Source organism: Manacus vitellinus, unplaced genomic scaffold (genome assembly GCF_001715985.3).
Source record: "Manacus vitellinus isolate BGI_N305 unplaced genomic scaffold, ASM171598v3 scaffold_91_pilon, whole genome shotgun sequence".
Taxonomy (NCBI): Eukaryota; Metazoa; Chordata; class Aves; order Passeriformes; family Pipridae; genus Manacus; species Manacus vitellinus.
In genome coordinates this window covers 903,119-928,229 of record NW_021940873.1, presented here as the reverse complement: position 1 = coordinate 928,229, position 25,111 = coordinate 903,119, and the positions used below count along the sequence as shown (strand labels likewise).

At 38.1% G+C, this 25,111-nt stretch overlaps 1 protein-coding gene across 1 annotated transcript; it reads left to right on the top strand.

Moving 5' to 3' along the window:
* The first annotated feature begins 311 nt into the window (after positions 1-311).
* Positions 312-24,919, top strand: PPARG (peroxisome proliferator activated receptor gamma). Its single transcript, XM_008928429.3, has 6 exons — positions 312-536; positions 2,295-2,464; positions 3,805-3,943; positions 10,158-10,357; positions 14,196-14,646; positions 21,783-24,919. Exons 1-6 carry the CDS (start codon positions 317-319, stop codon positions 22,028-22,030), a joined length of 1,428 nt encoding a protein of 475 aa, XP_008926677.1. The 5' UTR covers positions 312-316; the 3' UTR covers positions 22,031-24,919.
* Positions 24,920-25,111: the final 192 nt, after the last annotated feature.

The following is a 25,111-nucleotide window of genomic DNA, read 5'->3' as shown; positions in this document are numbered from 1 at the left end:
CCTTTCTGTTCTAAGGCTGAGCCCTGGCTGCCAATTATCTCATTTGCTGTTATGACATGAGATGTCAGAGCCTTCCTAAGAACCTAAAAGCTGAATTAACTGCCCAGTGCCAGCCATGCAGTGTCATTATACATCTAATGTGTTATCTGATGGCAAGCCAAAGGGTAGATGGGGCCTAAACACTCCCCTAAAACCTACACCTGAGTATGAGTTTGCATCTCAACCCTCTGGATGTGAGACAGTTGGGCCTGAACACATTACAGAGATAATGAACTTCTTTTAAAATGTCTTTGTTTGTTTGTTTTCAGGGATTACAATGGTTGACACAGAAATGCCGTTTTGGCCCATTAATTTTGGAATTAGTCCTGTGGATCTGTCTGCAATGGATGATCACACCCATTCCTTTGACATAAAGCCATTCACCACTGTTGACTTCTCAAGCATTTCTTCCCCACACTATGAAGATATTCCTCTAGCAAGAGCTGAGCAGTCAAGCATTGATTATAAGTATGATATCAAGCTCCAGGATTGCCAAAGTAAGCTTTTACTTTTTTAAAATATTTTCTTCATGGTCAGTCTGCTTCATTGTCTGGAAGGTAGCAGAGGTGTCCACAAGATATTCTTGCAGGGCAGATAGAAAAGACAGAATACCTATGGCAGACCTTCACCCTTCCAGGGCAGCACCTGGAGATTAGGCAAGGTATCATCAAGTATCCAAAATTACATGAAACACATTTTATTAGAAGCATGAACCCCTGCATTTGTTTCTGATACGGTCCTTTTCCTGTACTTTGTGCGTAACCTGGCCTTCGAAGCTCTATGCACAAGATGCAGAATAAATCTCCTGTCTGTTAAGGAATGCCCCAGCATACACAGTATATTAATTATTAATGTGTGCAGCTTTTAAATTCCAAATGACCTAAGAAACTGATGGAGTAGAAATATTGGCTACATCTGAGTGACAGCATTGGTATAGCTGTTACCAGTGTTCCTGGATTATTAACATACTGTGAAACACGCTGCTCTTCCCCTAGTTAAGGTAAAAAACCTGCATTGAACTCTCCTTTAAAGAGAGGAAGGGACCTATTCTTAAGTACGTTGTTACTGCATTTCTGCTCAACGTAGGAATGTGAGTTTGCTGTGCCTGAGATGCACTTCTCCTACTTAGATCTGGCATTACTTTTGTTGACAGTAATCAGTACAGGAACTCTTTCAGGGAATTCTTACTGGGAAAATTGTGGTATTTCATTTTGATTGCACAGCAAAGCAGGTGCTATGTATCTATGAGTACATTTTTTCAGGTAACAATTTGTATTCCTTTTGTTTAATTAGAAATATTCATAACACTTTAATAACAAGCTAGAAGGTACAGTAGAGTTTAGGTAGGATAAATCTCCCTGATCTTTACATAGATAATTTTCCACTTTTCTTTTTCTTCCCAGTTTATATAGTAAAGAAAAGTTTCTAGTTTATATAGTGTAGCCAGTCTGGAAAAAGAAAAACATTTATGTTGTTGTAATACTGTGTCTGTTACATCACTCCTGAGACAAGGCCCAATGGAATGTTCTGGTGTCAAATGTCACAGCTCTCTCCTGTGGCCAGTAATGATTGATTTAAAGATATCATAGTTATTTTTTGAGCTTGTTCAATATTATAAATTGTTCTCTTAATTAGAAACTGTTCAATATTATAAATTGTTCTCTTAATTAGAAACTTTCAGAAGAGAAAATGTATCTCTAAAATTAAACAGTGTTCCCCGGGAGAGAGCTAAATTTCTTTAAATATCCAATATTATATTATCATATATATATATATATATATATATATATAATCCAATTATATATTATTCAATGTATAGGTCTATTAGACACTTAAATATTTTTTAGCCTAGGTTCGACACTCCATCCCATCTCCCTGCAGTAGTTCTCAACACCTTAAAGGAATACAACCAGATTAGATACTGAGAGGAGGAAAACCTTTCAAATATGAATTCTCCATACATAAATTTTTAATTTCCCTGTCTTCAAATCATTCCACACTACAGAGCTGAAAACTGGATCTGGAATACACTTTCTACATCAGAATCTGCCCTTCCAGCTTTTTCAGCCCATATACTGCCACTGAAACAGCAGCTTCCATCCCTTTGCAGCCTTTGTCTGCTGCTCATTTTTTGTTATGGAGAGACCTGGGAATCTGGATGTGTTTACTGTGATTGCTGGTGATTGTTCCTCGCTGCTTCTTCCACATATTTCATTATACTTAGAGTTTATCATGTAAATCTTCTCTGTGCACAGGTGCAATCAAAATGGAGCCTCCTTCCCCACCCTATTTTGCAGAGAAGGTTCAGCTGTACAACAAACCTCACGAGGAGTCTTCCAACTCACTCATGGCCATCGAGTGCCGCGTGTGCGGGGACAAGGCCTCGGGGTTCCACTACGGGGTCCATGCCTGTGAGGGCTGTAAGGTAAGGGGGGCACAAAGGCACTTTTTCTGAAGACTCGATACTATTTTTCATCTGAATAATCACTCAGTAAAATCACAGATCTGTGCTTTTAAGAAAACAAAGTTTCAGGTCTTTAAGGAAATTGTTCTGCATGTACTTTATGACTTCATAAGTGTTTTTTAAATGAAACTTGCTTTTTCTTGTCTACCTTACTATCTATTCAATTTTTTGTGCATTTCTTTCACTTTTGTCAATTATGCAGTTATATTTCATTCCTGCTGTCCTGGAGGTCACATGCAGAATCTGAATTCACAGAACGCAGCAAAAGCAAACTTGTGCCCAACTCCAAAGCACTGAGCAATTTAAAATTCAGGCTCCCTTATTCTGATTGATTAGAGTTTCTTTACCCAATTCACACATTTAGAGAATTCTAATGGTATTAAAGAATGTGGCTTTCTGCTTTAAAACTCCATTTTTTTTTATGTCAGTGATATTTAGTGTTCATAGCACATAAAGGAGAAGTGGATGGTGTAAAAATTGCAGTCCTCAAGAGTGAAAAAAGAAATGTCAGGGAAAGAAATCATGATTATTTATTAAGTTCAAAGAAAAACATTAGAGTTTAATGTGAAACTTCCATGTTCTCTATTTCCAGTATCTTGAGGAAAATAACTAATAGGAAAGACCCAGTCCAGAGCTTAAATAAAATTTGTAACATTGAATTTGGAACACACATAAAGCAAAAAGTATTAGGTAGATTACTTAAATTACGGTGAATTATATAAGAGTTGGCATTATGCTTTTATTATTCCCTGTAAGATAAAAATGGTGATAACTTTGGATAAACTTTATTAATTGATTATGAGTGATCTGAGAAAGCACCTTTAGACTGTAAAAAGAGAAATAACCCACAACCTTTTTTATTTGCTAGAGATCAAACTGCTGTTGGCAGAATTTTTGGTTTGTTGTGGTTTATAAAAAATTTTCTACATTGGTAGTGAACTTTAAATTTTGAAAATGTCCTGTTTATTTCATAGTAAATTGTCCCATGAGCAGTGGAGCAAATGGAGCTTTGCTTCCTTTGGCATTGTGCTCTTCATGCTCAGCTCCCAACTGGCATCCCCAGTGTCCTTTAAACCCCACTGATTCCCATAAGCTTTGCCAGCTTTCTGAGAATTTTAGCCCTCTCTCAGTTGAAAATGCCGGATGCGATCAGCACAGGAGCAGACAGGATGGTCACAGGAGCTTTGTTTCCTTTGGAAATCCAGCTGACCCAAAGGGCAGTTCGCTGTGTGTGTAGAGAAGGGAGATGGTGACACTGGCAGTTCCTTGCATCCTTTTACATGTTTTTATGTTTACTGCAGGGCTTTTTTCGAAGGACAATCAGATTAAAGCTAATTTATGACAGATGTGATCTTAACTGCCGTATCCATAAGAAAAGCAGAAATAAATGTCAGTACTGCAGATTTCAGAAATGCCTCGCTGTTGGAATGTCACACAATGGTAAGTGCACAAAGCATATTTTAAAATAGCAGTGTTTCATCTGAAAAATAACATGGCACATGAATAAGATTATTGAATGTGCTGCTTTAACACCTGGAGTCTTCAGTTTCTTTACACCAGGCAGATCAGAAATATATGTTAGAGACATTGCCCCTGAGTTTAGGAGACTGCATGTGACTGGAGATGACTTTAGACATAAAAATCAGAGAGGTGGAGATATGCCTCTCTTGATGCAATACATAATGTAACATATCAATTGGTTTTACTCTCCATTACACCACTGGTAGTTCTCCCTGATCATATTTCCAGTGTAATTGTTATTTTTCAGTTCATGGTCTTGTTTTCTGACAAGTTTTTTTTGCATGCTGTAGCTCAATGTGTCTTTCCTGTAAGCTGAAAACTTAATAATGAAAAATGGACTACAGAATGTGCTGAAACTTTGGAAATAATAGCAACTTGAATTTGCTAGTAGAATTTGTAGTCTTAGACAGGCAAGGTGTTTGCAGTGCTCTCTGATTCTGTGGTTGCCTTTACCATAGGTAAGCGGATTACATGAAGCATATCATGGTACTGCTTTCTTGCATAGAATTTGTAAGAAAGTCCCTCTGAACTTTAAAATTAACAGAGCAATTCATGTGGAAATACTTACGAATGTTTGGACAGAAAGATATGAAGATTCTTTGTTGCCTTGCTTTGGCAAAGCTGAGTAAAAACAGGAATTAACTGTCATAACATAGAGACTTATGTAATTCTAAGGGTAAAGAATTGCAAACATGACTGGGAAAATAATTTCTCTGTGGTTTTTTTAGAACTTTCATTATTTTCTATATAAAAAATGAGTGTACTGTCCCCAAGAGGAAAGTTTAACTGTGGTTTGCAAAGTTAATACATGCACTGAATGTAAATTGGTATGGGAAATGTTTTCCTAATAGAAAATATGGTTTTCAAATTCCTGGGATGCAACAGTAACACTCAAAAATAAATCTAATTTTGAAATGCTACTGTGGGTATTTTTATAGTAATTCAGGAGGTTTTATTATTATTATTTTCGAGGTGCATGCCAAATTCTCCCATAACCCAGCAGTTGTGTCAATGGGAACCATGTGCAGTTCCATCGAGAAGGGGAGGGCCAAGACCATTCTCTCTGGCTTAGTAACATTAAGAATAGCTTTAAAATTAACATTTCACCTACCATTCTTTCCTGTTCAGCCACTGCCAAGGCAGAAGCTGTGGCACTGAAGGGGCCCGTGGTTACAGGAGCTGGAGGGAGGGATGGAGAGGAGCAGGAAAGGGCAAAGCCACTTGTCCCGGGGCTCAAAGGAACATTTTTCTTTGCTCCAGCTGGGAGTTCACCTAACAGGGTGTTGGTGTTTCTATTCCAGTATTGGCTTCTACATTTGCCTTGTTTGGGTTTTTTGCCCACTCTGGTTACATTACATTGCATGAAACGCCCTCATTCCTTCATAATTTATATACAAATTTATAACAAAGAGTGGAATTTCACCTTTGAAGACACAAGCCTTTATGGATGAGCATAAAGAAATGCAACACTGCATGTTGTCAATGACACTGAGAGACTTCTTACTGTTATATCTACAAATTAAAGTTCATCACATCACATGGAAATTGTAAAGGCTTGGAATCAGAATGTGGATTATTTGTGCCTGAGGGTTCCAATCTATGTCTGTCTTTGTGTAGATATATTATTGCAAAATGATCAGGGCACTTGCAAAAATGGGGAATGCCAGGAGACACTGAGCAGCTACAGCCACATTTTTTCATGTATAAATGCTACATACCATTTGGCTAAAGGTTAAAAAAGACAGTAGTGTTCTCATGCTTTGAATATTGTTTTCCTTTCCTTCTCTAGTCACAGTGCTGCTCTGTGTTTAACCCTGAGTTGCTCAGATTGTATTCTGAAGCACCACTAAGCAGAAGCTTGGTTCTCTTATTTTAGAAATGTCATTCACTTTTTTTCTCTTCTACTATAAGACTTTACTTTTATAAACCTAAGTACTGTAATGGTAAAAGGAGACATGGCAATATGTCTTCATCATCAGTTCTGGGAGCAGTGAATTGCTCAGTCTGGGCACATGCCTCCAGTAAGGTCAGACAGGTACCCACCTTGGTTTTATCTTATGTTTTCTAATGTAAGAAACTGTATTTATGATCTGTGTGGGGACTCCTTTATACTCAAAAACAATCTAGACAATCAGAAGAATAGTGTCCTACAGAGTAGTCTATAAGCAATCACAGTGACTTCTCCAGGCAGTAAAATCTGTAATTAAGGATAAATATTCTAGTTTTTCCACAGAAAGCCGGATGATGTAAAGTAGCATACTTTGCAGTGTCTTACCATATTGGTTTTATATTACTGATATTTGGAGAACTGCAAATGCAAGTAAAAGAAATAACTGCCCAAGGAAAGACAGAGATCTCATGTTCCAGCTACAGGCACATGCCCAAACTTGCAGCATCTTGTATTGCTGGGAAAGAAGCTGCCACCTGAAGCCCTTCCACCCTCACAGCAGGAGCAGCAAGCCCTGATTCCAGCAGCTCATGGGCTTGTCCCTGCCCTTGCCATCCTTACAGATTTGGATTGATCCCCTTCCCAGGCTCCTGGGAAATAAGGCAGTGGCTGAGGGCAGATGGAGGAGAGAGGAGATGAATAGAAAGGAGGATCAGTGGTCCAGGGTACAGAAGATGAGGCCAGAGGCACAGGGGAGGTGGAGGGCAAAGCAGGAAAGGATGTCACCCATCCTTGAAATTTTCCTTAACCACCAGAAGTGCTGTGAGTTCTTATCCACCCTCTGAACTCTTTTTCCAACCTAACCTTTGTAAGCATTGTCATCAGTCCCTCCTTCTTTCTTCTCATCCAAAATCTCACTTTCCAAACTCCTTCCATAAACCTCCTGGTGCCTGACTTTTGTGTCAGTCCCTCGAAAATGACAATGACAATGATTTTTCCAAAAGGAAACCAATAGGCTGGTCTCACAAAACTGAATTTTGCCCCACATTTTGCCCACAATGCTATAAAACATTGAACACAATCTGCTGCAACTAATATAGTATTTTAAAATATATTCTAAACATTAAAAAAAATTAAGTCCTATGTCTATGAAACTGCAAGATAAGAATGCTTGATTTACAACTCTCCATGTTGTTAATGAATTGTTATATTTAAAATATACTTTTGAGTCCTGATCACCTTTGCTTTAGGAAACTTTACTCTCATCATTCATTAATTAGATCAGAAATCTTCCCAACACTCATGTTCATGAAATAGGGACAGTGTTTAAAAGTGGGTCATGAAAGATCCACTGCTACTAAGGCACCCCAAAACCACTCATTTAGAAAGAAACAACCACATGTGGGAATGACAGATTGCTAATAAACAAAAGATCCATCAAAAAATAAAGATGCATAACAGACTTCACCCCAAGTTTGGGGCAGTAAGAGATAACCCCACTGTGGCACTTGGTTTTTCCATTTCCACTTACAGAGAAGGAATTGAAAATCATAGTTTTTAAAAAATAAACCAGGAATATTATCTTTGTAGAAAAATTTGCCTCATGAGCCCCCATGCCAAGTATTCCTCAGAAATAAATACCAAATGTCTCTGCAGCTTTAATCATGTATCATTTGAAATAGTCTTTCTCTGCCTCTTTGGCCTTTACATCCCTAGTACATTATGGATAAAGGTGTTTGCATTCATAAAATTTAGCTCAGTGAAGACAATTCTCTGATTTAACATTAATTTCTCATGTGGTTTTGACTGTATGTATAAAAATTATACAGTGTCTCAAGCACATGGAAACAAAAATGAGACATGACTCCAATAAGGAAGAGTACTGAAAAATAACACAGTAATGGATAATATTCAGCTTTTATAATATTTTTCAAGCAGACATCACAAAGCACTTTTCAGGAATATAAGTATCACCGTCACGAAATAAAAATAAATGGCAAGTGAAAGAAGGTATCTACTCTAAAACTATTAACAGTAAATGAAGTATTTGCAGTATGATGAATTCCAATGCAATCTGTAAATTAATAGAAATAATTTTATATTAGAAGCACTGGGGCTTATAACACCTGGCTGCTTTGCACAGGTAATTTGATGCCCTTTGCTGGGGATAAGCACACCAGAAATGGGATTCTGGAACACCCTCAGTCAATCCTATTTTGCGTTTAAAAAATAGGTTCAATGTAAGTTGTTATTTATTATTTCCAAGGAGACAAGAGACTGCACAGGGATCCAGCTATAGGATAAGGGGCATATTTAGAAAACATGGCATGCATACTATGCTGTCACTTTGAACTAAGACTTTGACACTGGCTTGCGAGAGTACATCAATACATGAATGTGGAAAGCTTCTGTAAGTTTTAAAAAAGAAACTATCCCCCTCGATTCCAGTGAACTTCCTTGAAAAAACAGGCACTAGTTGAATGTCTGAATTTCTAGCACAGTGCTTGTTACCAGTCTGACTTCTGTTCTTTAAAATAATACAACTATAGAGCTTATTTATTCTCTAATGACAAAACAATCTCTGTTTTGGAAATCCCTGATCTTTTCAATAAAGTCTCTACATGGAACAATTGTGTGTCAATAATCAGGGGCACAGCTGGTATATACACTGTGCCATATCACTAAGAATGTTCCAGGAGATACCTGATTAAAAAGGGGAGTGGGGAGAAGAAAAAAAAAAAAAGGTGGAAAGATGAAAATTAATTTTTGATGATTTTAATGCCTTGGGGAATGTACAAGCTATTTTAGAGCTAAGTTAATATTCAAACAATGTGTGTCCCCTTTTTTTATCCCTTGTTTGTAGGGATAACCTTGGTGAAAAGGAGTCCTATGCCAGTGAGATTTAGGACTCCTAACTACTGGTGTTCAATTACCCAACAATAAAGAACAACCAAGCAAATCTGAAATATGCAGCACATACATCCTGAGACTGAGTTTGCTGAAAGGGAAATGTAGTACAGTTGCAAAAATAAACAACCTTGTTTCTACAGTCATGAAATAAGACAACTGATCAATAAACATAATGTATGAAAAATGGAGAGGGGGGGTATGTTTTCTGGCATAATTATTTATTCTTGAACAAAGGTGTCATTCTTGCCCATGAGCACATTGCAAGCAAACTCATAGAAGAAAAGTGGCTAGTCCTTTCCAGAATAAACACCCTTAATATAATCATCTATATGTGTGATCTTAACAGCACTTTTGCTTTATCCAAGGAAGACACTAATCACTGAAAAAACATTCATAATGTTTCTATTTCCCCCAAGGCCAAAATGCAAACTTTTTATTTCTTCTTTCCGTGTTTTTGTTTGTTTGTTTTTCTGTTTTGATGCTCTTTTGTTCTGTTTTGTTTTCATAATATAAAATCAATTCTGTTTACCGAAATTTCATGTGATAAATCAGTCTTGGTCTTGATGGCTCATCTGAAATATGACCCAATTCAGTCCCCATATGAATAAATAGTGGCTTGGATAGTGAGTACATGGGTGTAAATGTAGGAGATTTAGAGTCTACCCTGGGTTAGTATTGAGCAATTTTGAGATCACATGATGAGGTAGAACCATTTTGTGTTCTTTGAACACTTCACATACATAGAAGTGCCGTGAAGAACTCAGTCTTTTCTGGCTTTTTTTTATCCCTGGACAACCCACTTTCTCATTCCATAATTCTTATGGTAACAGTTTTTAGCACTTGCTACATTAAGTTCTGCTGAACTATTTAGGAATTTATTTCTGCAAGGCATGTGAGGGCTTTGTTTCTAAATAAATGAAGAATCTGAGATCCATATGGTGATTTGCCCTGAACAATACAAAGCTGAAAGGTGGTTCCTACCCTAAACCAACAGAATTTTAATATCTTAAATATTCTTTAGATTTTATTTAGATTGGAGGTAGAATCACGGCGTTTCACCAGCCCTGTCAGGTGAGCTGACAACAGATTTGCATTTCCAAGCAAGGTTTGGGCACATAGATTATTTCCTCTTAGAGGTTTGTTTGTTTACATTTCTTTAAAGCTCTTCAGCTGTTCTGCTTGTACTTGTGGAGAAGATCCTCCTTTCTCGCTTGCCTTACCGCTAGTTTAGTACAAGCTTCGGGAGACCACAACCAAAGGTGCCAGCAAAAGCTCCTCAGGTGTGCTTTTGGAGGGGCAGGCACAGCCCCGGTAACCGCTTGTCGTGTTCTTCAGCCATCAGGTTCGGGCGGATGCCGCAGGCGGAGAAGGAGAAGCTCCTGGCCGAGATTTCCAGCGACATCGAGCAGTTAAACCCCGAGTCGGCCGATCTGCGAGCGCTGGCCAAGCACTTGTATGACTCATACATCAAGTCCTTCCCCCTGACCAAAGCCAAGGCGAGGGCGATCCTGACAGGAAAGACGACAGACAAATCAGTTAGTTCCCTCTTTTTTTGTCTTCCTTTCTTTTGAGTAAATGATTTACCACGCTGACAACACATGTCTTTAAAAAAAAAAAAAAGAACAACTTTGCTGTGGGCAGTTACATATTTCAAGCTGTGTCTGAAACACAGGAAATGTTTTTAGATAGAATAAGTAAACATTATTTGAAAAAACTCCAAGTTCACCTAATAAAATACTTGAAACCAGTACAAGAATTTGAAGGTCATCTTAACCTTTTTGTATTCTCTGATCCTCTCTTCCCGTTTTCCTTCTCCTTCCCCAAAGGTTATCTCCCACACTATCTGTTTGAGGTGGACATCGGGCTGTCAGGAATTAGTTGCTGTCCTACTCAAACATCCATATCACAGTGTATTATCAGCAGTAGCTGTACCCAAAGGAATATTCCTTTTCCTAAGTGTCAAATGATTCCCAGCACCAACACCATCACCAGCCTGAGCTATGATGCTCATTCTTATGATGCTCTGATGACTTCCTGCTTTTAACTGGGTTATCTCAGGTCAAATTGTGGTTCTGTGTGGGTGCAATTTGAATTTTAGGAGAACGTACAAGAAAATCTCGGGAAAGTAAGAAATAATGATATGTGTATTTGTGGATTGCCTTGGAAACTTCAATGGCAATGGATAAAACTCTTCTGTATCAGTGAGAAGGAGGATAAATAAGAATTGATCATTTTGGTAGGTTTTAAATTTTGTCACTATTTTAATACTGAAAGAGCAAAATAGTTTTCCAAAACTTATAACTCCTAGTTTGATATATTTTCTAGAATCATTGTCAGAAATTTTATTGTCAGGATTACAACAGAGACTGTATTTTATTTTCTTTAACAAGTTCAAAGACAGGAAAGAATTTGGAGGTATTTCAGGCTTTCTTCCTTTCTTTAAAAGCAGTTAAAATACTGACTTCAATGTTGTCTGTAAATTGGTTGCACCCCTCCCTTAAAAACTTTAGATATGGCAGACACACAATTTGAGTAACTTTCAACATGGAATACATGAGGTTTGAACTACATGGTTTATTTATTCTGCAGAAACTGCTGTGCTAAGCCCACATGGAGGTCGTTGCTTTTTCCCTGGCTTTCTGCAGTTCCCTCTCTGTACCAGAAACTCAGTTACTGAGAAAGAATTAATGCAGCAATTTAATTTTTAATAACTATGTACCTGCATTGGGAAAAGGAATAGAAGTGAGGTGTGTAATTATATATCCTGTTTCCTCCTCTTCATCCTAAAAACGTCACCAGGCCTGATCCTTTTTTCTGCAGCTGCCCACCGTGGAAGGTGACAGAAGTTTGGGCAGGGCACCTACAGTGTTTTCATCTTCCATTTTCCAGACGTTTCCAGAAAGTTTTTTTCTGAGGTCCCAAGCACATCCACAAACCCTACTTGTGTCCTGTAAGGGTCTGTAAAGTTGTCACAGAACTCAATCAATGTGTACTTTGCTGCTCTGCTGTGCTAGGTACTTAACAAACATCTGTGCCCATGAATTACATATATAGATAGATAGATATAGATATATAGATATGTGTGTGTGAGAGAATTTTTATATGTATGTGAATTTACATATATGTGTGTGAATTTATATATATATGTGAATTTTTATATATATATGAATGTATATATATATGAGTTTATATGTATGTAAACTTATATATATGTGAATTTATACCTCTATATTATTTTTATATATGAGTTTTTATACATATATATGAATTTTTATATATATATTTGAGTTTATATATATGTGAAAATATATACGTGTGAAAAAAATATAAATATGCCATCAATTACATTCTCCTTTTTTATGAAAAGTTTTTAAACTGTGCCAGATTAGATTTCTTTTACTTGGTGCTTTCCTAGAAACAACAGAAAGAAATACCCTACTATTACTAAAACATGCATTTTAAAAGCCTCTTCTACAGTCTTGGTATTCCCCTATGTCACATATGCATGCAAATACACATATGTATATTTGTATATGTGTAAAACTTTCCTGCTGCCAAAATGTCATTACTTCTTGAAAAATGCCTTGTCCTCCTGGCTTTCCTTGGTGTGGTGTGTTTATTTTCTCAGTTTCACACTCAAATCCTTAGTGCAAGTGGAAAAATAATGTCACAGCTCCCCCAGTTGAAGTGAGTGCCGTGGGCTGAGGTCGGAGTGCCCTGGGACAGGGGCAGCCCTGGGACAGGGGCAGCCCGGGGCAGTGGCAGCCCCGGACAGTGGCAGCCCTGGACAGCCCCTGGGACAGGGCAGCCCGGGGCAGTGGCAGCCCTGGGGCAGTGGCAGCCCTGGGACAGTGGCACCCGGGGCAGTGGCAGCCCTGGGACAGTGGCAGTGCCACTTCCATTGCCTCGGAGCAGCAGAACACAGATTTAACTGGCAGTTGTGGAGGCTGAAATTCTCCCCTGGGGATACGATTATTTCAGCTCACAGACAGCTCTGTGCACTGACTGCACTTCGAAACTGGTTTAGTCAAAAAGGGATAGAATTTTAGGAGTTTCTAGAACCTAATTCTGTGGGAAAGGACCACTGACTATGTATAGGAAGGGCTGGGTTATTTTTGAATCTGTTCTGCAATATAAAGTTAATATAAAACCATGGGAATGATTTTCATTCATGATTTATTCATACAGGCACACCTGTATGAATAAGGCATTAGAATCTATAATCAGAAATTTTAAAAAGCATTTCTCTAGTCCAATTGTTGGTCTCTAATTCCTTGTATTTTAATTAACTAATCGTGTAGGTTAACAAACCTACTTATATCAGTGAATATTTGTTCAGTGCAGCGATGAACTAGTCCGTCATTCATCCTGTAAAGAAATGATTCTTTAAATAAATTTGAGAAATCCTCAGTTAACCAATTCTTTAAAACCAGGAGCTTCTTTGGCATATTCCAAAACAGATTGTTTCCAGATCCTAATGAACATATTCTGGCACTACTTTTTCTAATCTGCTTTCAAAATCGCTTCTTTCCAGTTGAGTTTATTTCACAGTCAAACTCCTGCTTGTGTTCTGATTTGTGCTGCTGTAGTTTGTATCATGTTATTTGTGTTTTCTTTTCCATAGGCAAGTTGTGTGGGTTTAAATATATCCTAACTTAGTTGTTTTTAAAGGAATTAACAGCAAAACACTACATTTATCAGATAGTCAATACCAGAAAGTTAATATTACTTGTAGTATTTTCTAGAAAAACTTGAAAACAACATGGCAGTATATGAAGGAATCAAAATATAATTTAAAAAAGTAATCAAAAAAAAAAGAAATCAAAATCTGTCTTTTTACAAAAAAGAAGTTATATACTCAGAAGTGCAAACAGGTCCCTGTGCACTTACCAAATTCTGTTGTATAGAAGCCATTGTAATTCAGGTAAAAGGAGTATCATTTTATGTTTTGTTAAGCATTCCAAACTTCCAATTCTGGAATTATTTTGTAAAACAAAAAGCAAATAAAAAAAAGAAAAAGCTAAAAATCGTGAATATTTTAAAATAGTGTTTCTTAACAAACCCCCCCCAAATTTTTAAAATTATTTTTAAAAATATCAACCAAAGTCCAAAGCGTTTTTTTAACATAGATTCACAGACCATGTGAGAAACCTTTAGGAATTATTAGGCCTTTCATTTTAACGCTGTGAGGAATGTGTTTTAACAGGTTTAGGAAAATTTCCCTATTTAGGGGGAACTTCCTTTGGCAGCTCCCTTGTAGATCCCTGAGTGGTGCTGATGAGTTAAACCCCTGTTTGCCACTCCTGTTTCTCAGGAACCAAGTGTTCCTAGAAAGGACATGGGAAGTAAATTGCCTTTTTCTTCTGTTTTTAGCCATTTGTAATTTATGACATGAACTCTTTGATGATGGGAGAAGACCAGATCAAGTGCAAGCACGTGTCCCCTCTGCAGGAGGAGAACAAGGAGGTCGCCATCCGCATCTTCCAGCGCTGCCAGTTCCGCTCGGTGGAGGCCGTGCAGGAGATCACCGAGTTCGCCAAGAACATTCCAGGTTTTGTCAACCTCGACCTGAATGATCAAGTAACTCTCCTGAAATATGGGGTCCATGAGATCATATACACTCTCCTGGCTTCTCTGATGAACAAAGATGGAGTTCTTATATCTGAAGGACAAGGATTCATGACACGGGAGTTTCTGAAGAGCCTGAGAAAACCTTTTTGTGACTTTATGGAGCCCAAGTTTGAGTTTGCTGTGAAGTTCAATGCACTGGAATTAGATGACAGTGACCTGGCAATATTTATAGCTGTTATTATCCTAAGTGGAGGTAAGTGCTCTCTTATTTAATATGATATTTTATATGATGTAATTGACACTTTTCATTCCTGTCCAAACAGGAAAGTCCTCAGCACTACAGGGTGGGAGTGAGTTTATTTACACATAGTTTTTTTAGTAATTTTCAACTTTCTTAAAATTGTTTGCCATTTTTTCAGTTTCAGACAGAAAGTAAAAATGTAAATGACTTGCTATTAATGATGGAGCCAGAAGTGCCTGCTGAATCAGCAGTTCATTTAGGTAGAAAACAAAATCAGGCCTGTCTTTGGGAAAACAGGAAGGGTGGAATTTCACTGGCAAGAGCTAAAATTCTGCATGAGATTTTTTTCAAACCTGCAATTAGATTGTGTGGCTGGCTAATTGTACAGAAATGGCTTTGACTCCAGAACAATTTCAAAATATGCGTGGTATTGGGCTTGCAGGATTGTTATGGTGCTTTTTATTGTTTTTTTCATTCATGCAAGATAATGTTTTCCTTTAAAAGGGAGGGGGGAAAAAATGCATTTTTCAGGAAAAAGATGGTCTCCTGATGCCTGAGGAAAACTGGCATTGTGTGTCTGCCTAGCGTGCTCTTTTCAGGTTTCCTCAGCTGCCCCTTTTGTATTATCTTTACATATTATGCTTTCAGCAAATTATGAATCTGAAAGCCCAGGTATCAGACTACACACATTCCAACACTTCACTGAAAAAGACACTGAATTTTCAGCTTTTTGCAGCCAGTCAGTGTGTTCTCTCTGTTCCTGAGCTGATGTCACTATTCTGGTTTGGGACTTTAGTTCGCTTAGACACTGTTCTGTTGAGAATTTGAGATATCAGACCTACATTTCAAACTCTCTTACTTTGGCCAACACTATCAAGTTAGTGATGTTGCATAGATAAAATTTTACCCCACTGATTTGTGTGTATTTTGGCTTAACAAGGAACTGCAGAAATCAACGGGAGGAATGTGCTGAATATTCTGGATTCAGCTCCTCTGCAGAGCAACGTAGAGGATTCTGTTATTTAATTACATTTAAGCAATCAAACACAACCACATGCTATTGTTCTAAAAACAAACATGCTGCTGAGAGCACATTGTTATGTATAGCTTCATTTAAAATCACCTACAATTCCTCCTGGCATCGTGTTTCATTCAGTAAAAATGTGGTATCACAATATGGTTTATTCGACTAATTCCACTTCAAACAAGGAGAGTTCCCAGAAGACATTTCCTGGTGCAAACCTCTGAACACGATGATCCCTGAGGACTCTGCATTAACTCAGGAAGGCAAAACACCTTACTGGTATATTTTTTGTTGGCTTTGATGGGGGAGGAGAAATTACACAAACACATTAGGGCGCTACACAAAACATGCCAATAATTTGCCTTTTTTAATATGTTGAAATTTGACAGATGAGAAAAAGGCCTCTCAAAATTCACTCCTAATTGAAAAAAGGGAACTTGCAATCTGCAAAGCCATGTCTTCAGCAGTATTTGGTTTATATTAGAGGAAACAGATATAATGTGACTAATCTTCCAATTTAGAATGCAGGAGGACAACGATCCACATAAAGTAATTGACTGTGTGGAACTGGATTTATCAACCAGTCTTTTTTTTTTTTTCTTGAGAATCATTTGTAAACAGAGATCTGTAAAGAACTACTGATTTTTAATCACTAGTTCTTAAGTTTCTGAAGCAAATCTGTATAAATATATAAAATCAGTCCTTTCTAGGAAAATCCTTTAATTTCTGGATAACAAAGATCTCACTATCTTTATTTAGAAGTGGGGGGTTTTTTTCCAAAAAAGCATGCTGGCTACTTGTAAAAACTGAGCTTATATTTTGAAAACAATTGAGCTTTGTTGCCAATTATAGAATGGCCTTTATCATGAATTTTACAGCCAGATATGAGATATATCTGAACTGTGGGACTGTAATATCTCATGTGGTATGAAACTGAAGTCCTGTTTCTCAGCTGTCTCACATGCTTGTGTTTCTGTAAGAGCTCTGTCCTTGCAAAACTGTATTTCTGTAAGAACTACATGAATATAGAACCAGGATGATTTCACTGAAACCAGGATTTCAAAGCCAGTTCTTATTACCTTGAGGACTTTACTAGCTACAGGAATACTGCAATGTTTAAGTCCCTTCAAGAAATCCTGTGTACAAATATCTTTATTAAAAAAAACCAGTTTGTGAAACCAGAAAACACCCAGGCAGGTGCTGTCATTGTAAGTGAATCTGTCGTTACCTGGGGACATTCTGTCAGTGCTGCTGGCTCAGGGGTGCTGGCCCTTGTGCAGCTCTACAAAGAAGAAGAGAAGGGAAAGACAAAGATAATTCCAGCTGGAACATTACATGTAGAAAGTTTTTCATTGTGAAGTGTTTGGAATTTGCCACACACCCTATAAAACAGTTCAGCCTTTTGATATCAAAACAGCTGTATTTGCCTGTGACATAAAAAGGCAAAAAGCCCATATAAGAACAATAAGAGGCTGACAAATAAACTGCAATAGCAACAGAATGAATGTACTTCCACAGTTGCTCATTTTACTGTCTCTGAGCTGCTCAGTGCGGCATCACTGTCTCAATGACTCCAAGTGTGACTCTGAACTCCTTACTGCAAAGCTGAAGAGTTCTTCTTGCTATTGGTGCTATAAAACAACAAAAATGGCAAACAAGTTCTTGTATTCTGAATTTAATGCTGATGAGGCAGAGACACTGTGAGCAGTAGGATATCACCCTGTTTGTACAACAGAAATGCTTTCTGCCATTAATAGCAATGGCAAACTCTTATTACAACATTCTTTTAGTTGTGGTAACTTTGCAAAATACACTTCAGCTAAATGAGATTTGGAAAGCTTTATTGTAGGACATCTTCTTCCTTCCCATGGGATTCCTCTGCGCCACTGAGACACATCCTCAGTGAGTGCTGTGCTCTACATATTGAAGAATTTGAGGCATCTTTAAAAATGTTAGGTATCTCTGAGTCAAAATAATAAGAATATCGTAAGAAGAAGGCTTAAGGAGAACAAGTTGGATGCCTCTGTTTGGGCAGAAAAGAAAATACTCCAAACCTTACTGGGATAACCCAGCCTTATAAACAGAGCAAATTCACTCAAACAGGTTGTTGTCAAATACAGAAAAAGCTCCAAAGGGAATGTTGTAGCATGTTTACACGTCATGGATGAACTTTGGTGTATTATCTTCTGCAGTGTTTAGGATCCCACAGTGTTTGGGTACAGTAGTGTTTGTGGCAGGATATTCCTGTACAGACCCAGGTGCAATAAAGCTGGGATGTGAATTCAGAGATGCTGCTGCATTCACTTTTCTCGTTTCTGAGTGTGTTCTTTACAGGAAATTTTAAGCCTCAATCCCTGCTGCTTGTTCAAACACTGCATTCCAGAATTTGGCTGCATTCTGAGATCAGCAATATTTGCGGTTTTATCACTGAATAATAGCAAGAAATAGTTCATATTTGACTGCTACACAAATCCTGCTCTTTGTTAGAGCAATGAAATGCTTCATAATCAGCCCAAGAACTGCAGATAATCACTGTAGGTATTGAACCCAAATCCTGGTGACTACAAGACATGTCTCAGAAGAAAAACCTCAAACTGCTGACTCATATCTGTCTCAAACTGCTGACTCATATCTGTCTCAAACTGCTGACTCATGTCTGCCTCAGCAAAAGCAGTAGCACAGTTGTTCACTCAGTCATATCTTTGCCTGTTTTACCATATTAAGATTTTAGTACGTGTATTTAAATGAAAAATGCACTTGTTCAAGGATATTAAAATGTCAAGACATGCAGATGGCAATTTCATATGTGAGGAGCACGAAAAATATTGTAATTGTTGTTAGGAAACAGGAAAGAAGCATCCAAATCTGTGAGTAAATAAACAAAGTATTTTCCCCTGAGATAGAAAAGAACATTAATTTACACAAACTGGTACCGGTGGTACTCAGAACTCTGGGGCAATCAGCCTTTCCCAGTTCCTGTGAACATTTTCTTACTTAGAACAACAGCTTCCTGCAGAATTTTCAAACCAAATGAAGCAGCTGTGTGACAAAGAATTAAAACATAAAGAAAATCTGGATTAAGAAAAATAATAATAAAAAGGGAAACATGGTACTCTCCTGGCACATGGTTAAAAGGCAGGTCACAAACAGCTCACAAAAAAACACTAAACTTCAAAAAACCACTAAAGTTTGTGTATCAGGGAGGATTAAAAGTGTTGTCAAATCACTTTTAGTTATCTCTCACCTGAATAATTTCAACTATTTGGGCTTCTGTCACCAAATTTCATTGTATCATAAGAAACTTCTTGGTTTTGTCTTTCCCTTCCCTCATCAGTTCCCTTTGCAGTTTTCTCTGTGAGCTTTCAAACAGCAGTTTTTGGTCTCGTTCAGCCTCTTCAAAGGCCTCCACCACAGTGTCACATTCAATTTCCCATTCCCATTTCTGTTTCTTCCTATTCTCTGGCTGAATGTTTCCCAAGGTTTCCTGTTAATCATTTCCTTTGTATTTTTTTTTCTACAAGCCACATCTTTCTGCAGCTCCCTACTGCACAAAACACACCTTTTGGTACATAACCAAATGCATCATAACAGCTTGAAATATACCATAATAGCTGGATGTTAAAGCTTTTGCCTCTTCTTTCCTTTTTTCCTGATATGTTTCTTGGAACAGAAACAGCATTTTCCTCTGCAAGAAATTTTTTCTGAGAAAGTATTGCAAAATGTCAACACCCCAGAAATACAGTCCATATCCTGAAGTTCTCATTCATGAAAAATCCCTTTTCCTTCAATGGGAATTTTCCTTCCTCTTGAATTGGCTTATTTAAAAATAACATCTGATGATCTCGTAGGCTTTTGCCATAGTCATCTTTTCTGACTCTAGTTCCACTGGGTCATTATAAAACTGCCAGACTGGGTTTTCCAAGGGATTTTAAGGATTTTAGCCAGTACACTCTCACTGAACTTCAGTTGACCTCAAGCACCCAAATTTGGGGGTTCGCTGGTAAGTTCTGGACTCAGCAGAGTTGCCTCCTGGGCTCTCAAGTTGACTGGGGAGAAGTGTTCGAATGGGGATTCACTTCTGAAAAACACCCTCAAAATTCCCACAGAGAAGCAGGGGGCAAATGGAGATTAATCTCAGAGGAAATCAAGGCCACAGTCTTTGTGGTTTCTGATTTTTCTCTCCCTGCACACGAGTCAGCCCCAGCTGGTTTAGAGTTCAGCTGCAACACATGAGGCAAATTTAAAGCGATCGCAACCCAAAATTATCAACAGCTCTGAAGCTCTGAAATTTGGGGAGCTATGGAAAGACATAAAGAAGGCAACTAAGTTCTGCAGCACATGCAGTGCATTCAGGTAATCAAAAATAAATATCTAACACTGACCAAAAATTCCCCATCTAAAAAAAAAGATTTCTTGAAAATATTGCCAAAGGAAATTAATAAAAAGGAACCATTTGTTTGGAGACAACTTTCTGCTTGCAGATGCTTACTTAAAGACTTTCTGAACCATATTTTATGGTGTTATTGGTTGAGTGGGATAAATAAGTGATGTCTGCAAGACAAGCACATTGGCAAACAAATATTGGGGTCCAGATTCAAAGTTACCATCATTGCTGTTTGTGAAAAGCTATCACCAGAGTTCACCTCTTTGAGAACTGAGGATCCCTTCCTAATCAGTGACCTTTGTTTTCATGGCTGTGTATACTCATTTGTTTTCCTGCCAACTTTGCCTTTTAGTTTACACTGCAGTTTTTTCCCCATGAAGTAAAACCCCAATGTATTTATAAAGAGCTTTGTTTTCTCTTGGCCTTTTTTTCTAGTGTACAATATGAGTCAAGCTGAGTTAGTAGAACTGTCTGCACAGAAAGGTTACTAAAATCATAGGAAATAACTCCCTATTTTTAAAGTTTTTAATAGAGATCAACCTCTTGTCCTTTCTGAAATGAAATTATTGCTTTGGGGAGGTAATTTAAGGCAAGATATAGGCACTGCTTTTTATTGATCAACCCATCAAATTAGTTTCATAGCTACACAGCAAATGTTATTTAAATTATTGATTCCTTTTTCTTGGAGTATTCTTGCAACCAGTATGTGTTACCAGTATAAAGTACTTTAGCAGGAACAAATTCATGGTGGCCATTGTCATATGTGAGGGTTTAACAACGTGAAGCAACTTTGATTGCTTAGACATCGAACATTTTGTTAACTTTCATTGCTGTAGAATCAGATAATTTATTACCTCAAGTTAGAAAACAAATGTTACAAATTCTGTTAAACAGTAATTGCAGCCACTTAAGAATGTATTTGGGGACAGACAGAAATAAGAGAACAGCTAATTATGATGAGGATAATAGTGGTTAAAAAAGACAGACTCTGCCTCTTGCTGAAGGAACAGCTGTGCCAAGGCTGCCCTGGGCCTCTGGGCTGTGGCAGCACAAGGTACTGCCTGTGGCTGGAAACATCCAGCCCAGGCTCCTCCAGCTGGAGCACGACTGGCTGTTGGCATGAGCCCAGAAAAGGCATTTTCTGCACAAGCCACATCTATTAGTCTGTGCCTAAGTGAGGAGCTGATGCAAAAACCAAACTCCCTAATAGCAGCTGCAGTGGGGTGTGGAGAAGAACTGAACCTGTGGTGTTTGAGCGTCCCAGGTTCCTGCGACTGCAGAAGTGGAATTTCTGCCCTTTGTAAACGTTGATGGGTTCACACCCACGTCAGCAGGAAGCACCTTTAATGGGAGCAGCTGCATGCAAATCCATCAGAGTGGATGTTGATTACACACACTGTATCAGAATCCTGGGACTGCTTATCCCCCAACAGTGTCCCACTCTTCCTTTCCACAGACACTCCCAGTTTACTGTGGAAAATGCACTGTAGTGGAGTATAAACCTGTCTCTGTATCTGCGCTGTGCAAAATGCTTGAACCCTTTCTGAGACTAGTCCTAAAACTTCTTTGAGCAAATTCCAGTAAAATCTGACAAATGAACACATTAATTGATTGTCAAACAGTTCTCAGGAAGTGCCATATGTGAAGGCTTAATATACTGAGAAATGTTTAAGAAATTAAGACATGAGGTCGATGTTTCCATATTCTTCACAAACTAAAAACTCCTGATTTTTTTCCCAGATCGCCCAGGGTTGTTGAATGTGAAGCCCATTGAAGACATCCAAGACAACCTGTTGCAAGCTTTGGAGCTCCAGCTGAAGCTGAACCACCCAGAATCATCACAGCTCTTTGCAAAATTGCTCCAGAAAATGACGGACCTCAGACAGATTGTAACGGAACACGTGCAGCTCTTGCAAATCATAAAGAAAACCGAGACAGACATGAGCCTTCATCCACTCCTACAGGAAATCTATAAAGACTTGTATTAACGACCAGAGTAGTTCTAATCCGCTGACATAATGTATGTTCTTCAGATTGCACTATTTCTTTGAGGGAAAACTTTGCATACCTAAGAAATTACTGTGAAACAGCATTTAAAAAGAGAGAGCTTAGTATAGTAGATCTATTTTATGCATATTGTTTATAAAGACACATTTACAATTTACTTTTAATATTAAAAATATCTATATCATGAAATTGTTGGCAGTATTTTCAGAATTAATTTTTTAACTATCTTATTTCTTAAAATTGCTTGTCCAGTATGATTGATGCTTCACTCAAGTTGGTTAAGCATGCAGTTAAATTTTCAACTAAATAAAAATCTTTCTCCTTGAACATTTCTAGGGAAACATTTTAATATTACAGTCGATTTTGTGCTCCTGAGGCAGCAGCAAAACAAAATTTAGTCACAGCTTAGTGCAACTTCCTGTGAGAGTTTAAAAGGCAAAAGTTAGAAGTGTCAGGTGTGACAATGTCTGTGCCTTCCGTGACATGATTTGACACCAACAGAGCTGTAAAGAGGGCTTGGTGACAGTAAGACTTAGGGCCATCATTTGTGGGCAAACCCAAAAACTAGATACTATTTCAAGAATTAATTAAGGAATATGCACTACTAACTGGGAATAGGTTGGTACAAAACTCTTGGCCTGAGACCTTCCCAAATTATTTGATGAACTATCACTGAACAACATAGTAAAAAAACATAATAGAAAGTTGGAATAACGTGACTCCTCCTGAACAAAAGCAAGGTTTGAATTAATTCTTGAGAAGATACAGCTGTAGCGGAAACCCTGCAACGTGAGTTTGACTTCACTGGCAACAAGAATGCTGGGAGATGTTCACTGCTGTTGACATTGTGAGTGTTCTTATATATGTTGCCCTATAATATCACCTGAGAATTCCACTGGAGCAAAGCACAGGAGAGTGAATAAACTTAACAGTAGGTAAATTTGCTTACACTTAGATTCACATATTGTTTGCCCACATTTGATAGTTTGAGAATGTGACACCCAAAGTCAAGCAGGTGTGGTCCCAGTGGTGAACCAGAAGAGGGAATTTTGGGGAAAAAAGCCACCAATTGTGACTTACATATCAAAGTAAGGAGCAGTCTTCAATTGAATATCCTTGGTTTCCTCCCCATGTCCATATTTTATTTATGTAGCAAAAAGTGTGCCTTAAACTTAGTGAGACAAGTTGAGTGGGGATACATAAGTGGACAAAGATGTAATGTAGGGGTCTGTATGAGTAGGATCTTCAGGGAGTATAAATTGGCTTTACTCCCAATGTAGACCTCGAAAATATAAGTCACTGCAAATTATGCCATAAAGAAGCTGAGAGAGATAAATATTAAAATAAACCCTTCAGCTCATGCCTTCTACACCTGGAAAAGTTTCCTACTCTTTATTTCAGGTAACCTCTGGGCCTATGGTCAGTTGTAAGTGTTATGGGGGAGTTGGATCATTCAGCCTCTAGGTTTGAAGCCTGCAGGTGACATTGCACTGGCATGAAGTCACTGGGAGGCCAAAGTGAACAGCTTTGTTCTTCCTGAGTGTGCAATGAGCTCCTTTCAGGTAACTCAGGCAGGATTGCCCTGAAGCAGGTGGAGCATTGCACGTTAATGCTCAGGATTGCAGGGTCTCTGCACAGTTCAAGACAGGCAAGTTGTGCCAGCTGAGCATCAGATCCTGACAGGAATTCCATGCACACTAATTTATGGCTGTTACAATTCAAAAGAAATTATTCTCTCTCTTCTTTAAGTTATTTTCCACTGGACATTTGAAAAGTTGCCATCTCTCACTTGGTGGGAGAACCTCTATTAAATCACAGAGGTCATCCCCTCCTGTAGGAGGACCTATCAAAGAGGAACTGGCACTGAGGTGGACCACAGCTCCAACACTGAATTCCTGTAATAGTAACACACAGCAAAAACTGTTACTCTGAGCCTGCATTTCTCATACAATCCAATTTCCCACTGGCTTCAGTAGAAATGGAAGTTCAGAAGTAGCTCCAAAGAAAAAAACAAAGAATCCAGGGCATGGTCTTTCGTAAGTAATATTGGAAATTGTTTGAAAAGGAGGGTGGAAGAGGTGCTCTGACAGTGACACTGAGTTCAGCACTTCGTTACAGGAAACAAGTCTGTGTAACCCAGAAGCACATTAACCCAAAGAGCTTCATTCAACTATTGCAAGGGGCAATACTTTTGAAAGTGGCAGTTTAGCAGTGATAGTGTCTAAGCCATTCAGTCCAACAACCCATACATTTGGAGGCTTGTGGTGTAATCGTTGTCACAACAGCCTAAGATGAAAGAGAAGACAGTTTTGCAGGAACGGGTGTTATCCTTTGTGAGGATGAAGGGACTGAATGCCCCAAAGCCTACACTTTTCTTTCAACTATATAAGTTGCTCTAATAAAATATATTGCTCTCCCTACATTCTGTCTTCTCTTACATATTGATAGTAATTCATCACATTTTCCTCAAGCCATGGAAAGTGTTAATTTTTTATGGGAATTACTAATCACTGAAATGTTCTGATTCTAAATGGTTACATCACGGTTAACAAGTTTTGCCTAAAATACTTTTCTACAAAAATAGGTCTTAAGGGAAAAATGTTCATTTAATGGACAATTGCTGTGTACTAATTTAGAACAAATGACTGTTATGAGGATATGAAAACATTTTCTCAAAAAATAGCATTTTGTCTTGTGAATTCTATTCAGAATTTTGATCTAATTGTAAATACTTTCTGTTTCTATGGGACTTTATTTATTAAAAACAAAAACTTGCTAATGGGAGTTCATAAGTAGGTTGTAACACTCTCTGGAGTTTTGGTTAGAATGGGCTACGCCATAAATGAACAATTTGGGTTTTGATCTTCAGTGCTACTAAAAACATTTAACAACCCAAAAATAGAAGCAGTCGGCTGGTACGTGCCTGCCTTTGAAGAACTTCAGTTTGCTTGTGTTGCACTGTCATTCCTTAGTTCACTACATCATAACATCTTCAGGGATGATGTGCTGAGTGGGGTACTGGAGCATTCCCACAGGCTTTACAGCTTCTGACCTGTCACTCT

Excerpts from the sequence above, each read along its gene's own strand:
- PPARG (XM_008928429.3), top strand. The coding sequence starts at position 317 with ATGGTTGACACAGAAATGCCGTTTTGGCCCATTAATTTTGGAATTAGT. Across the intron at positions 3,944-10,157 it reads TGTTGGAATGTCACACAATG|CCATCAGGTTCGGGCGGATG; the intron begins GTAAGTGCACAA and ends CGTGTTCTTCAG. Across the intron at positions 14,647-21,782 it reads TGTTATTATCCTAAGTGGAG|ATCGCCCAGGGTTGTTGAAT; the intron begins GTAAGTGCTCTC and ends TTTTTTTCCCAG.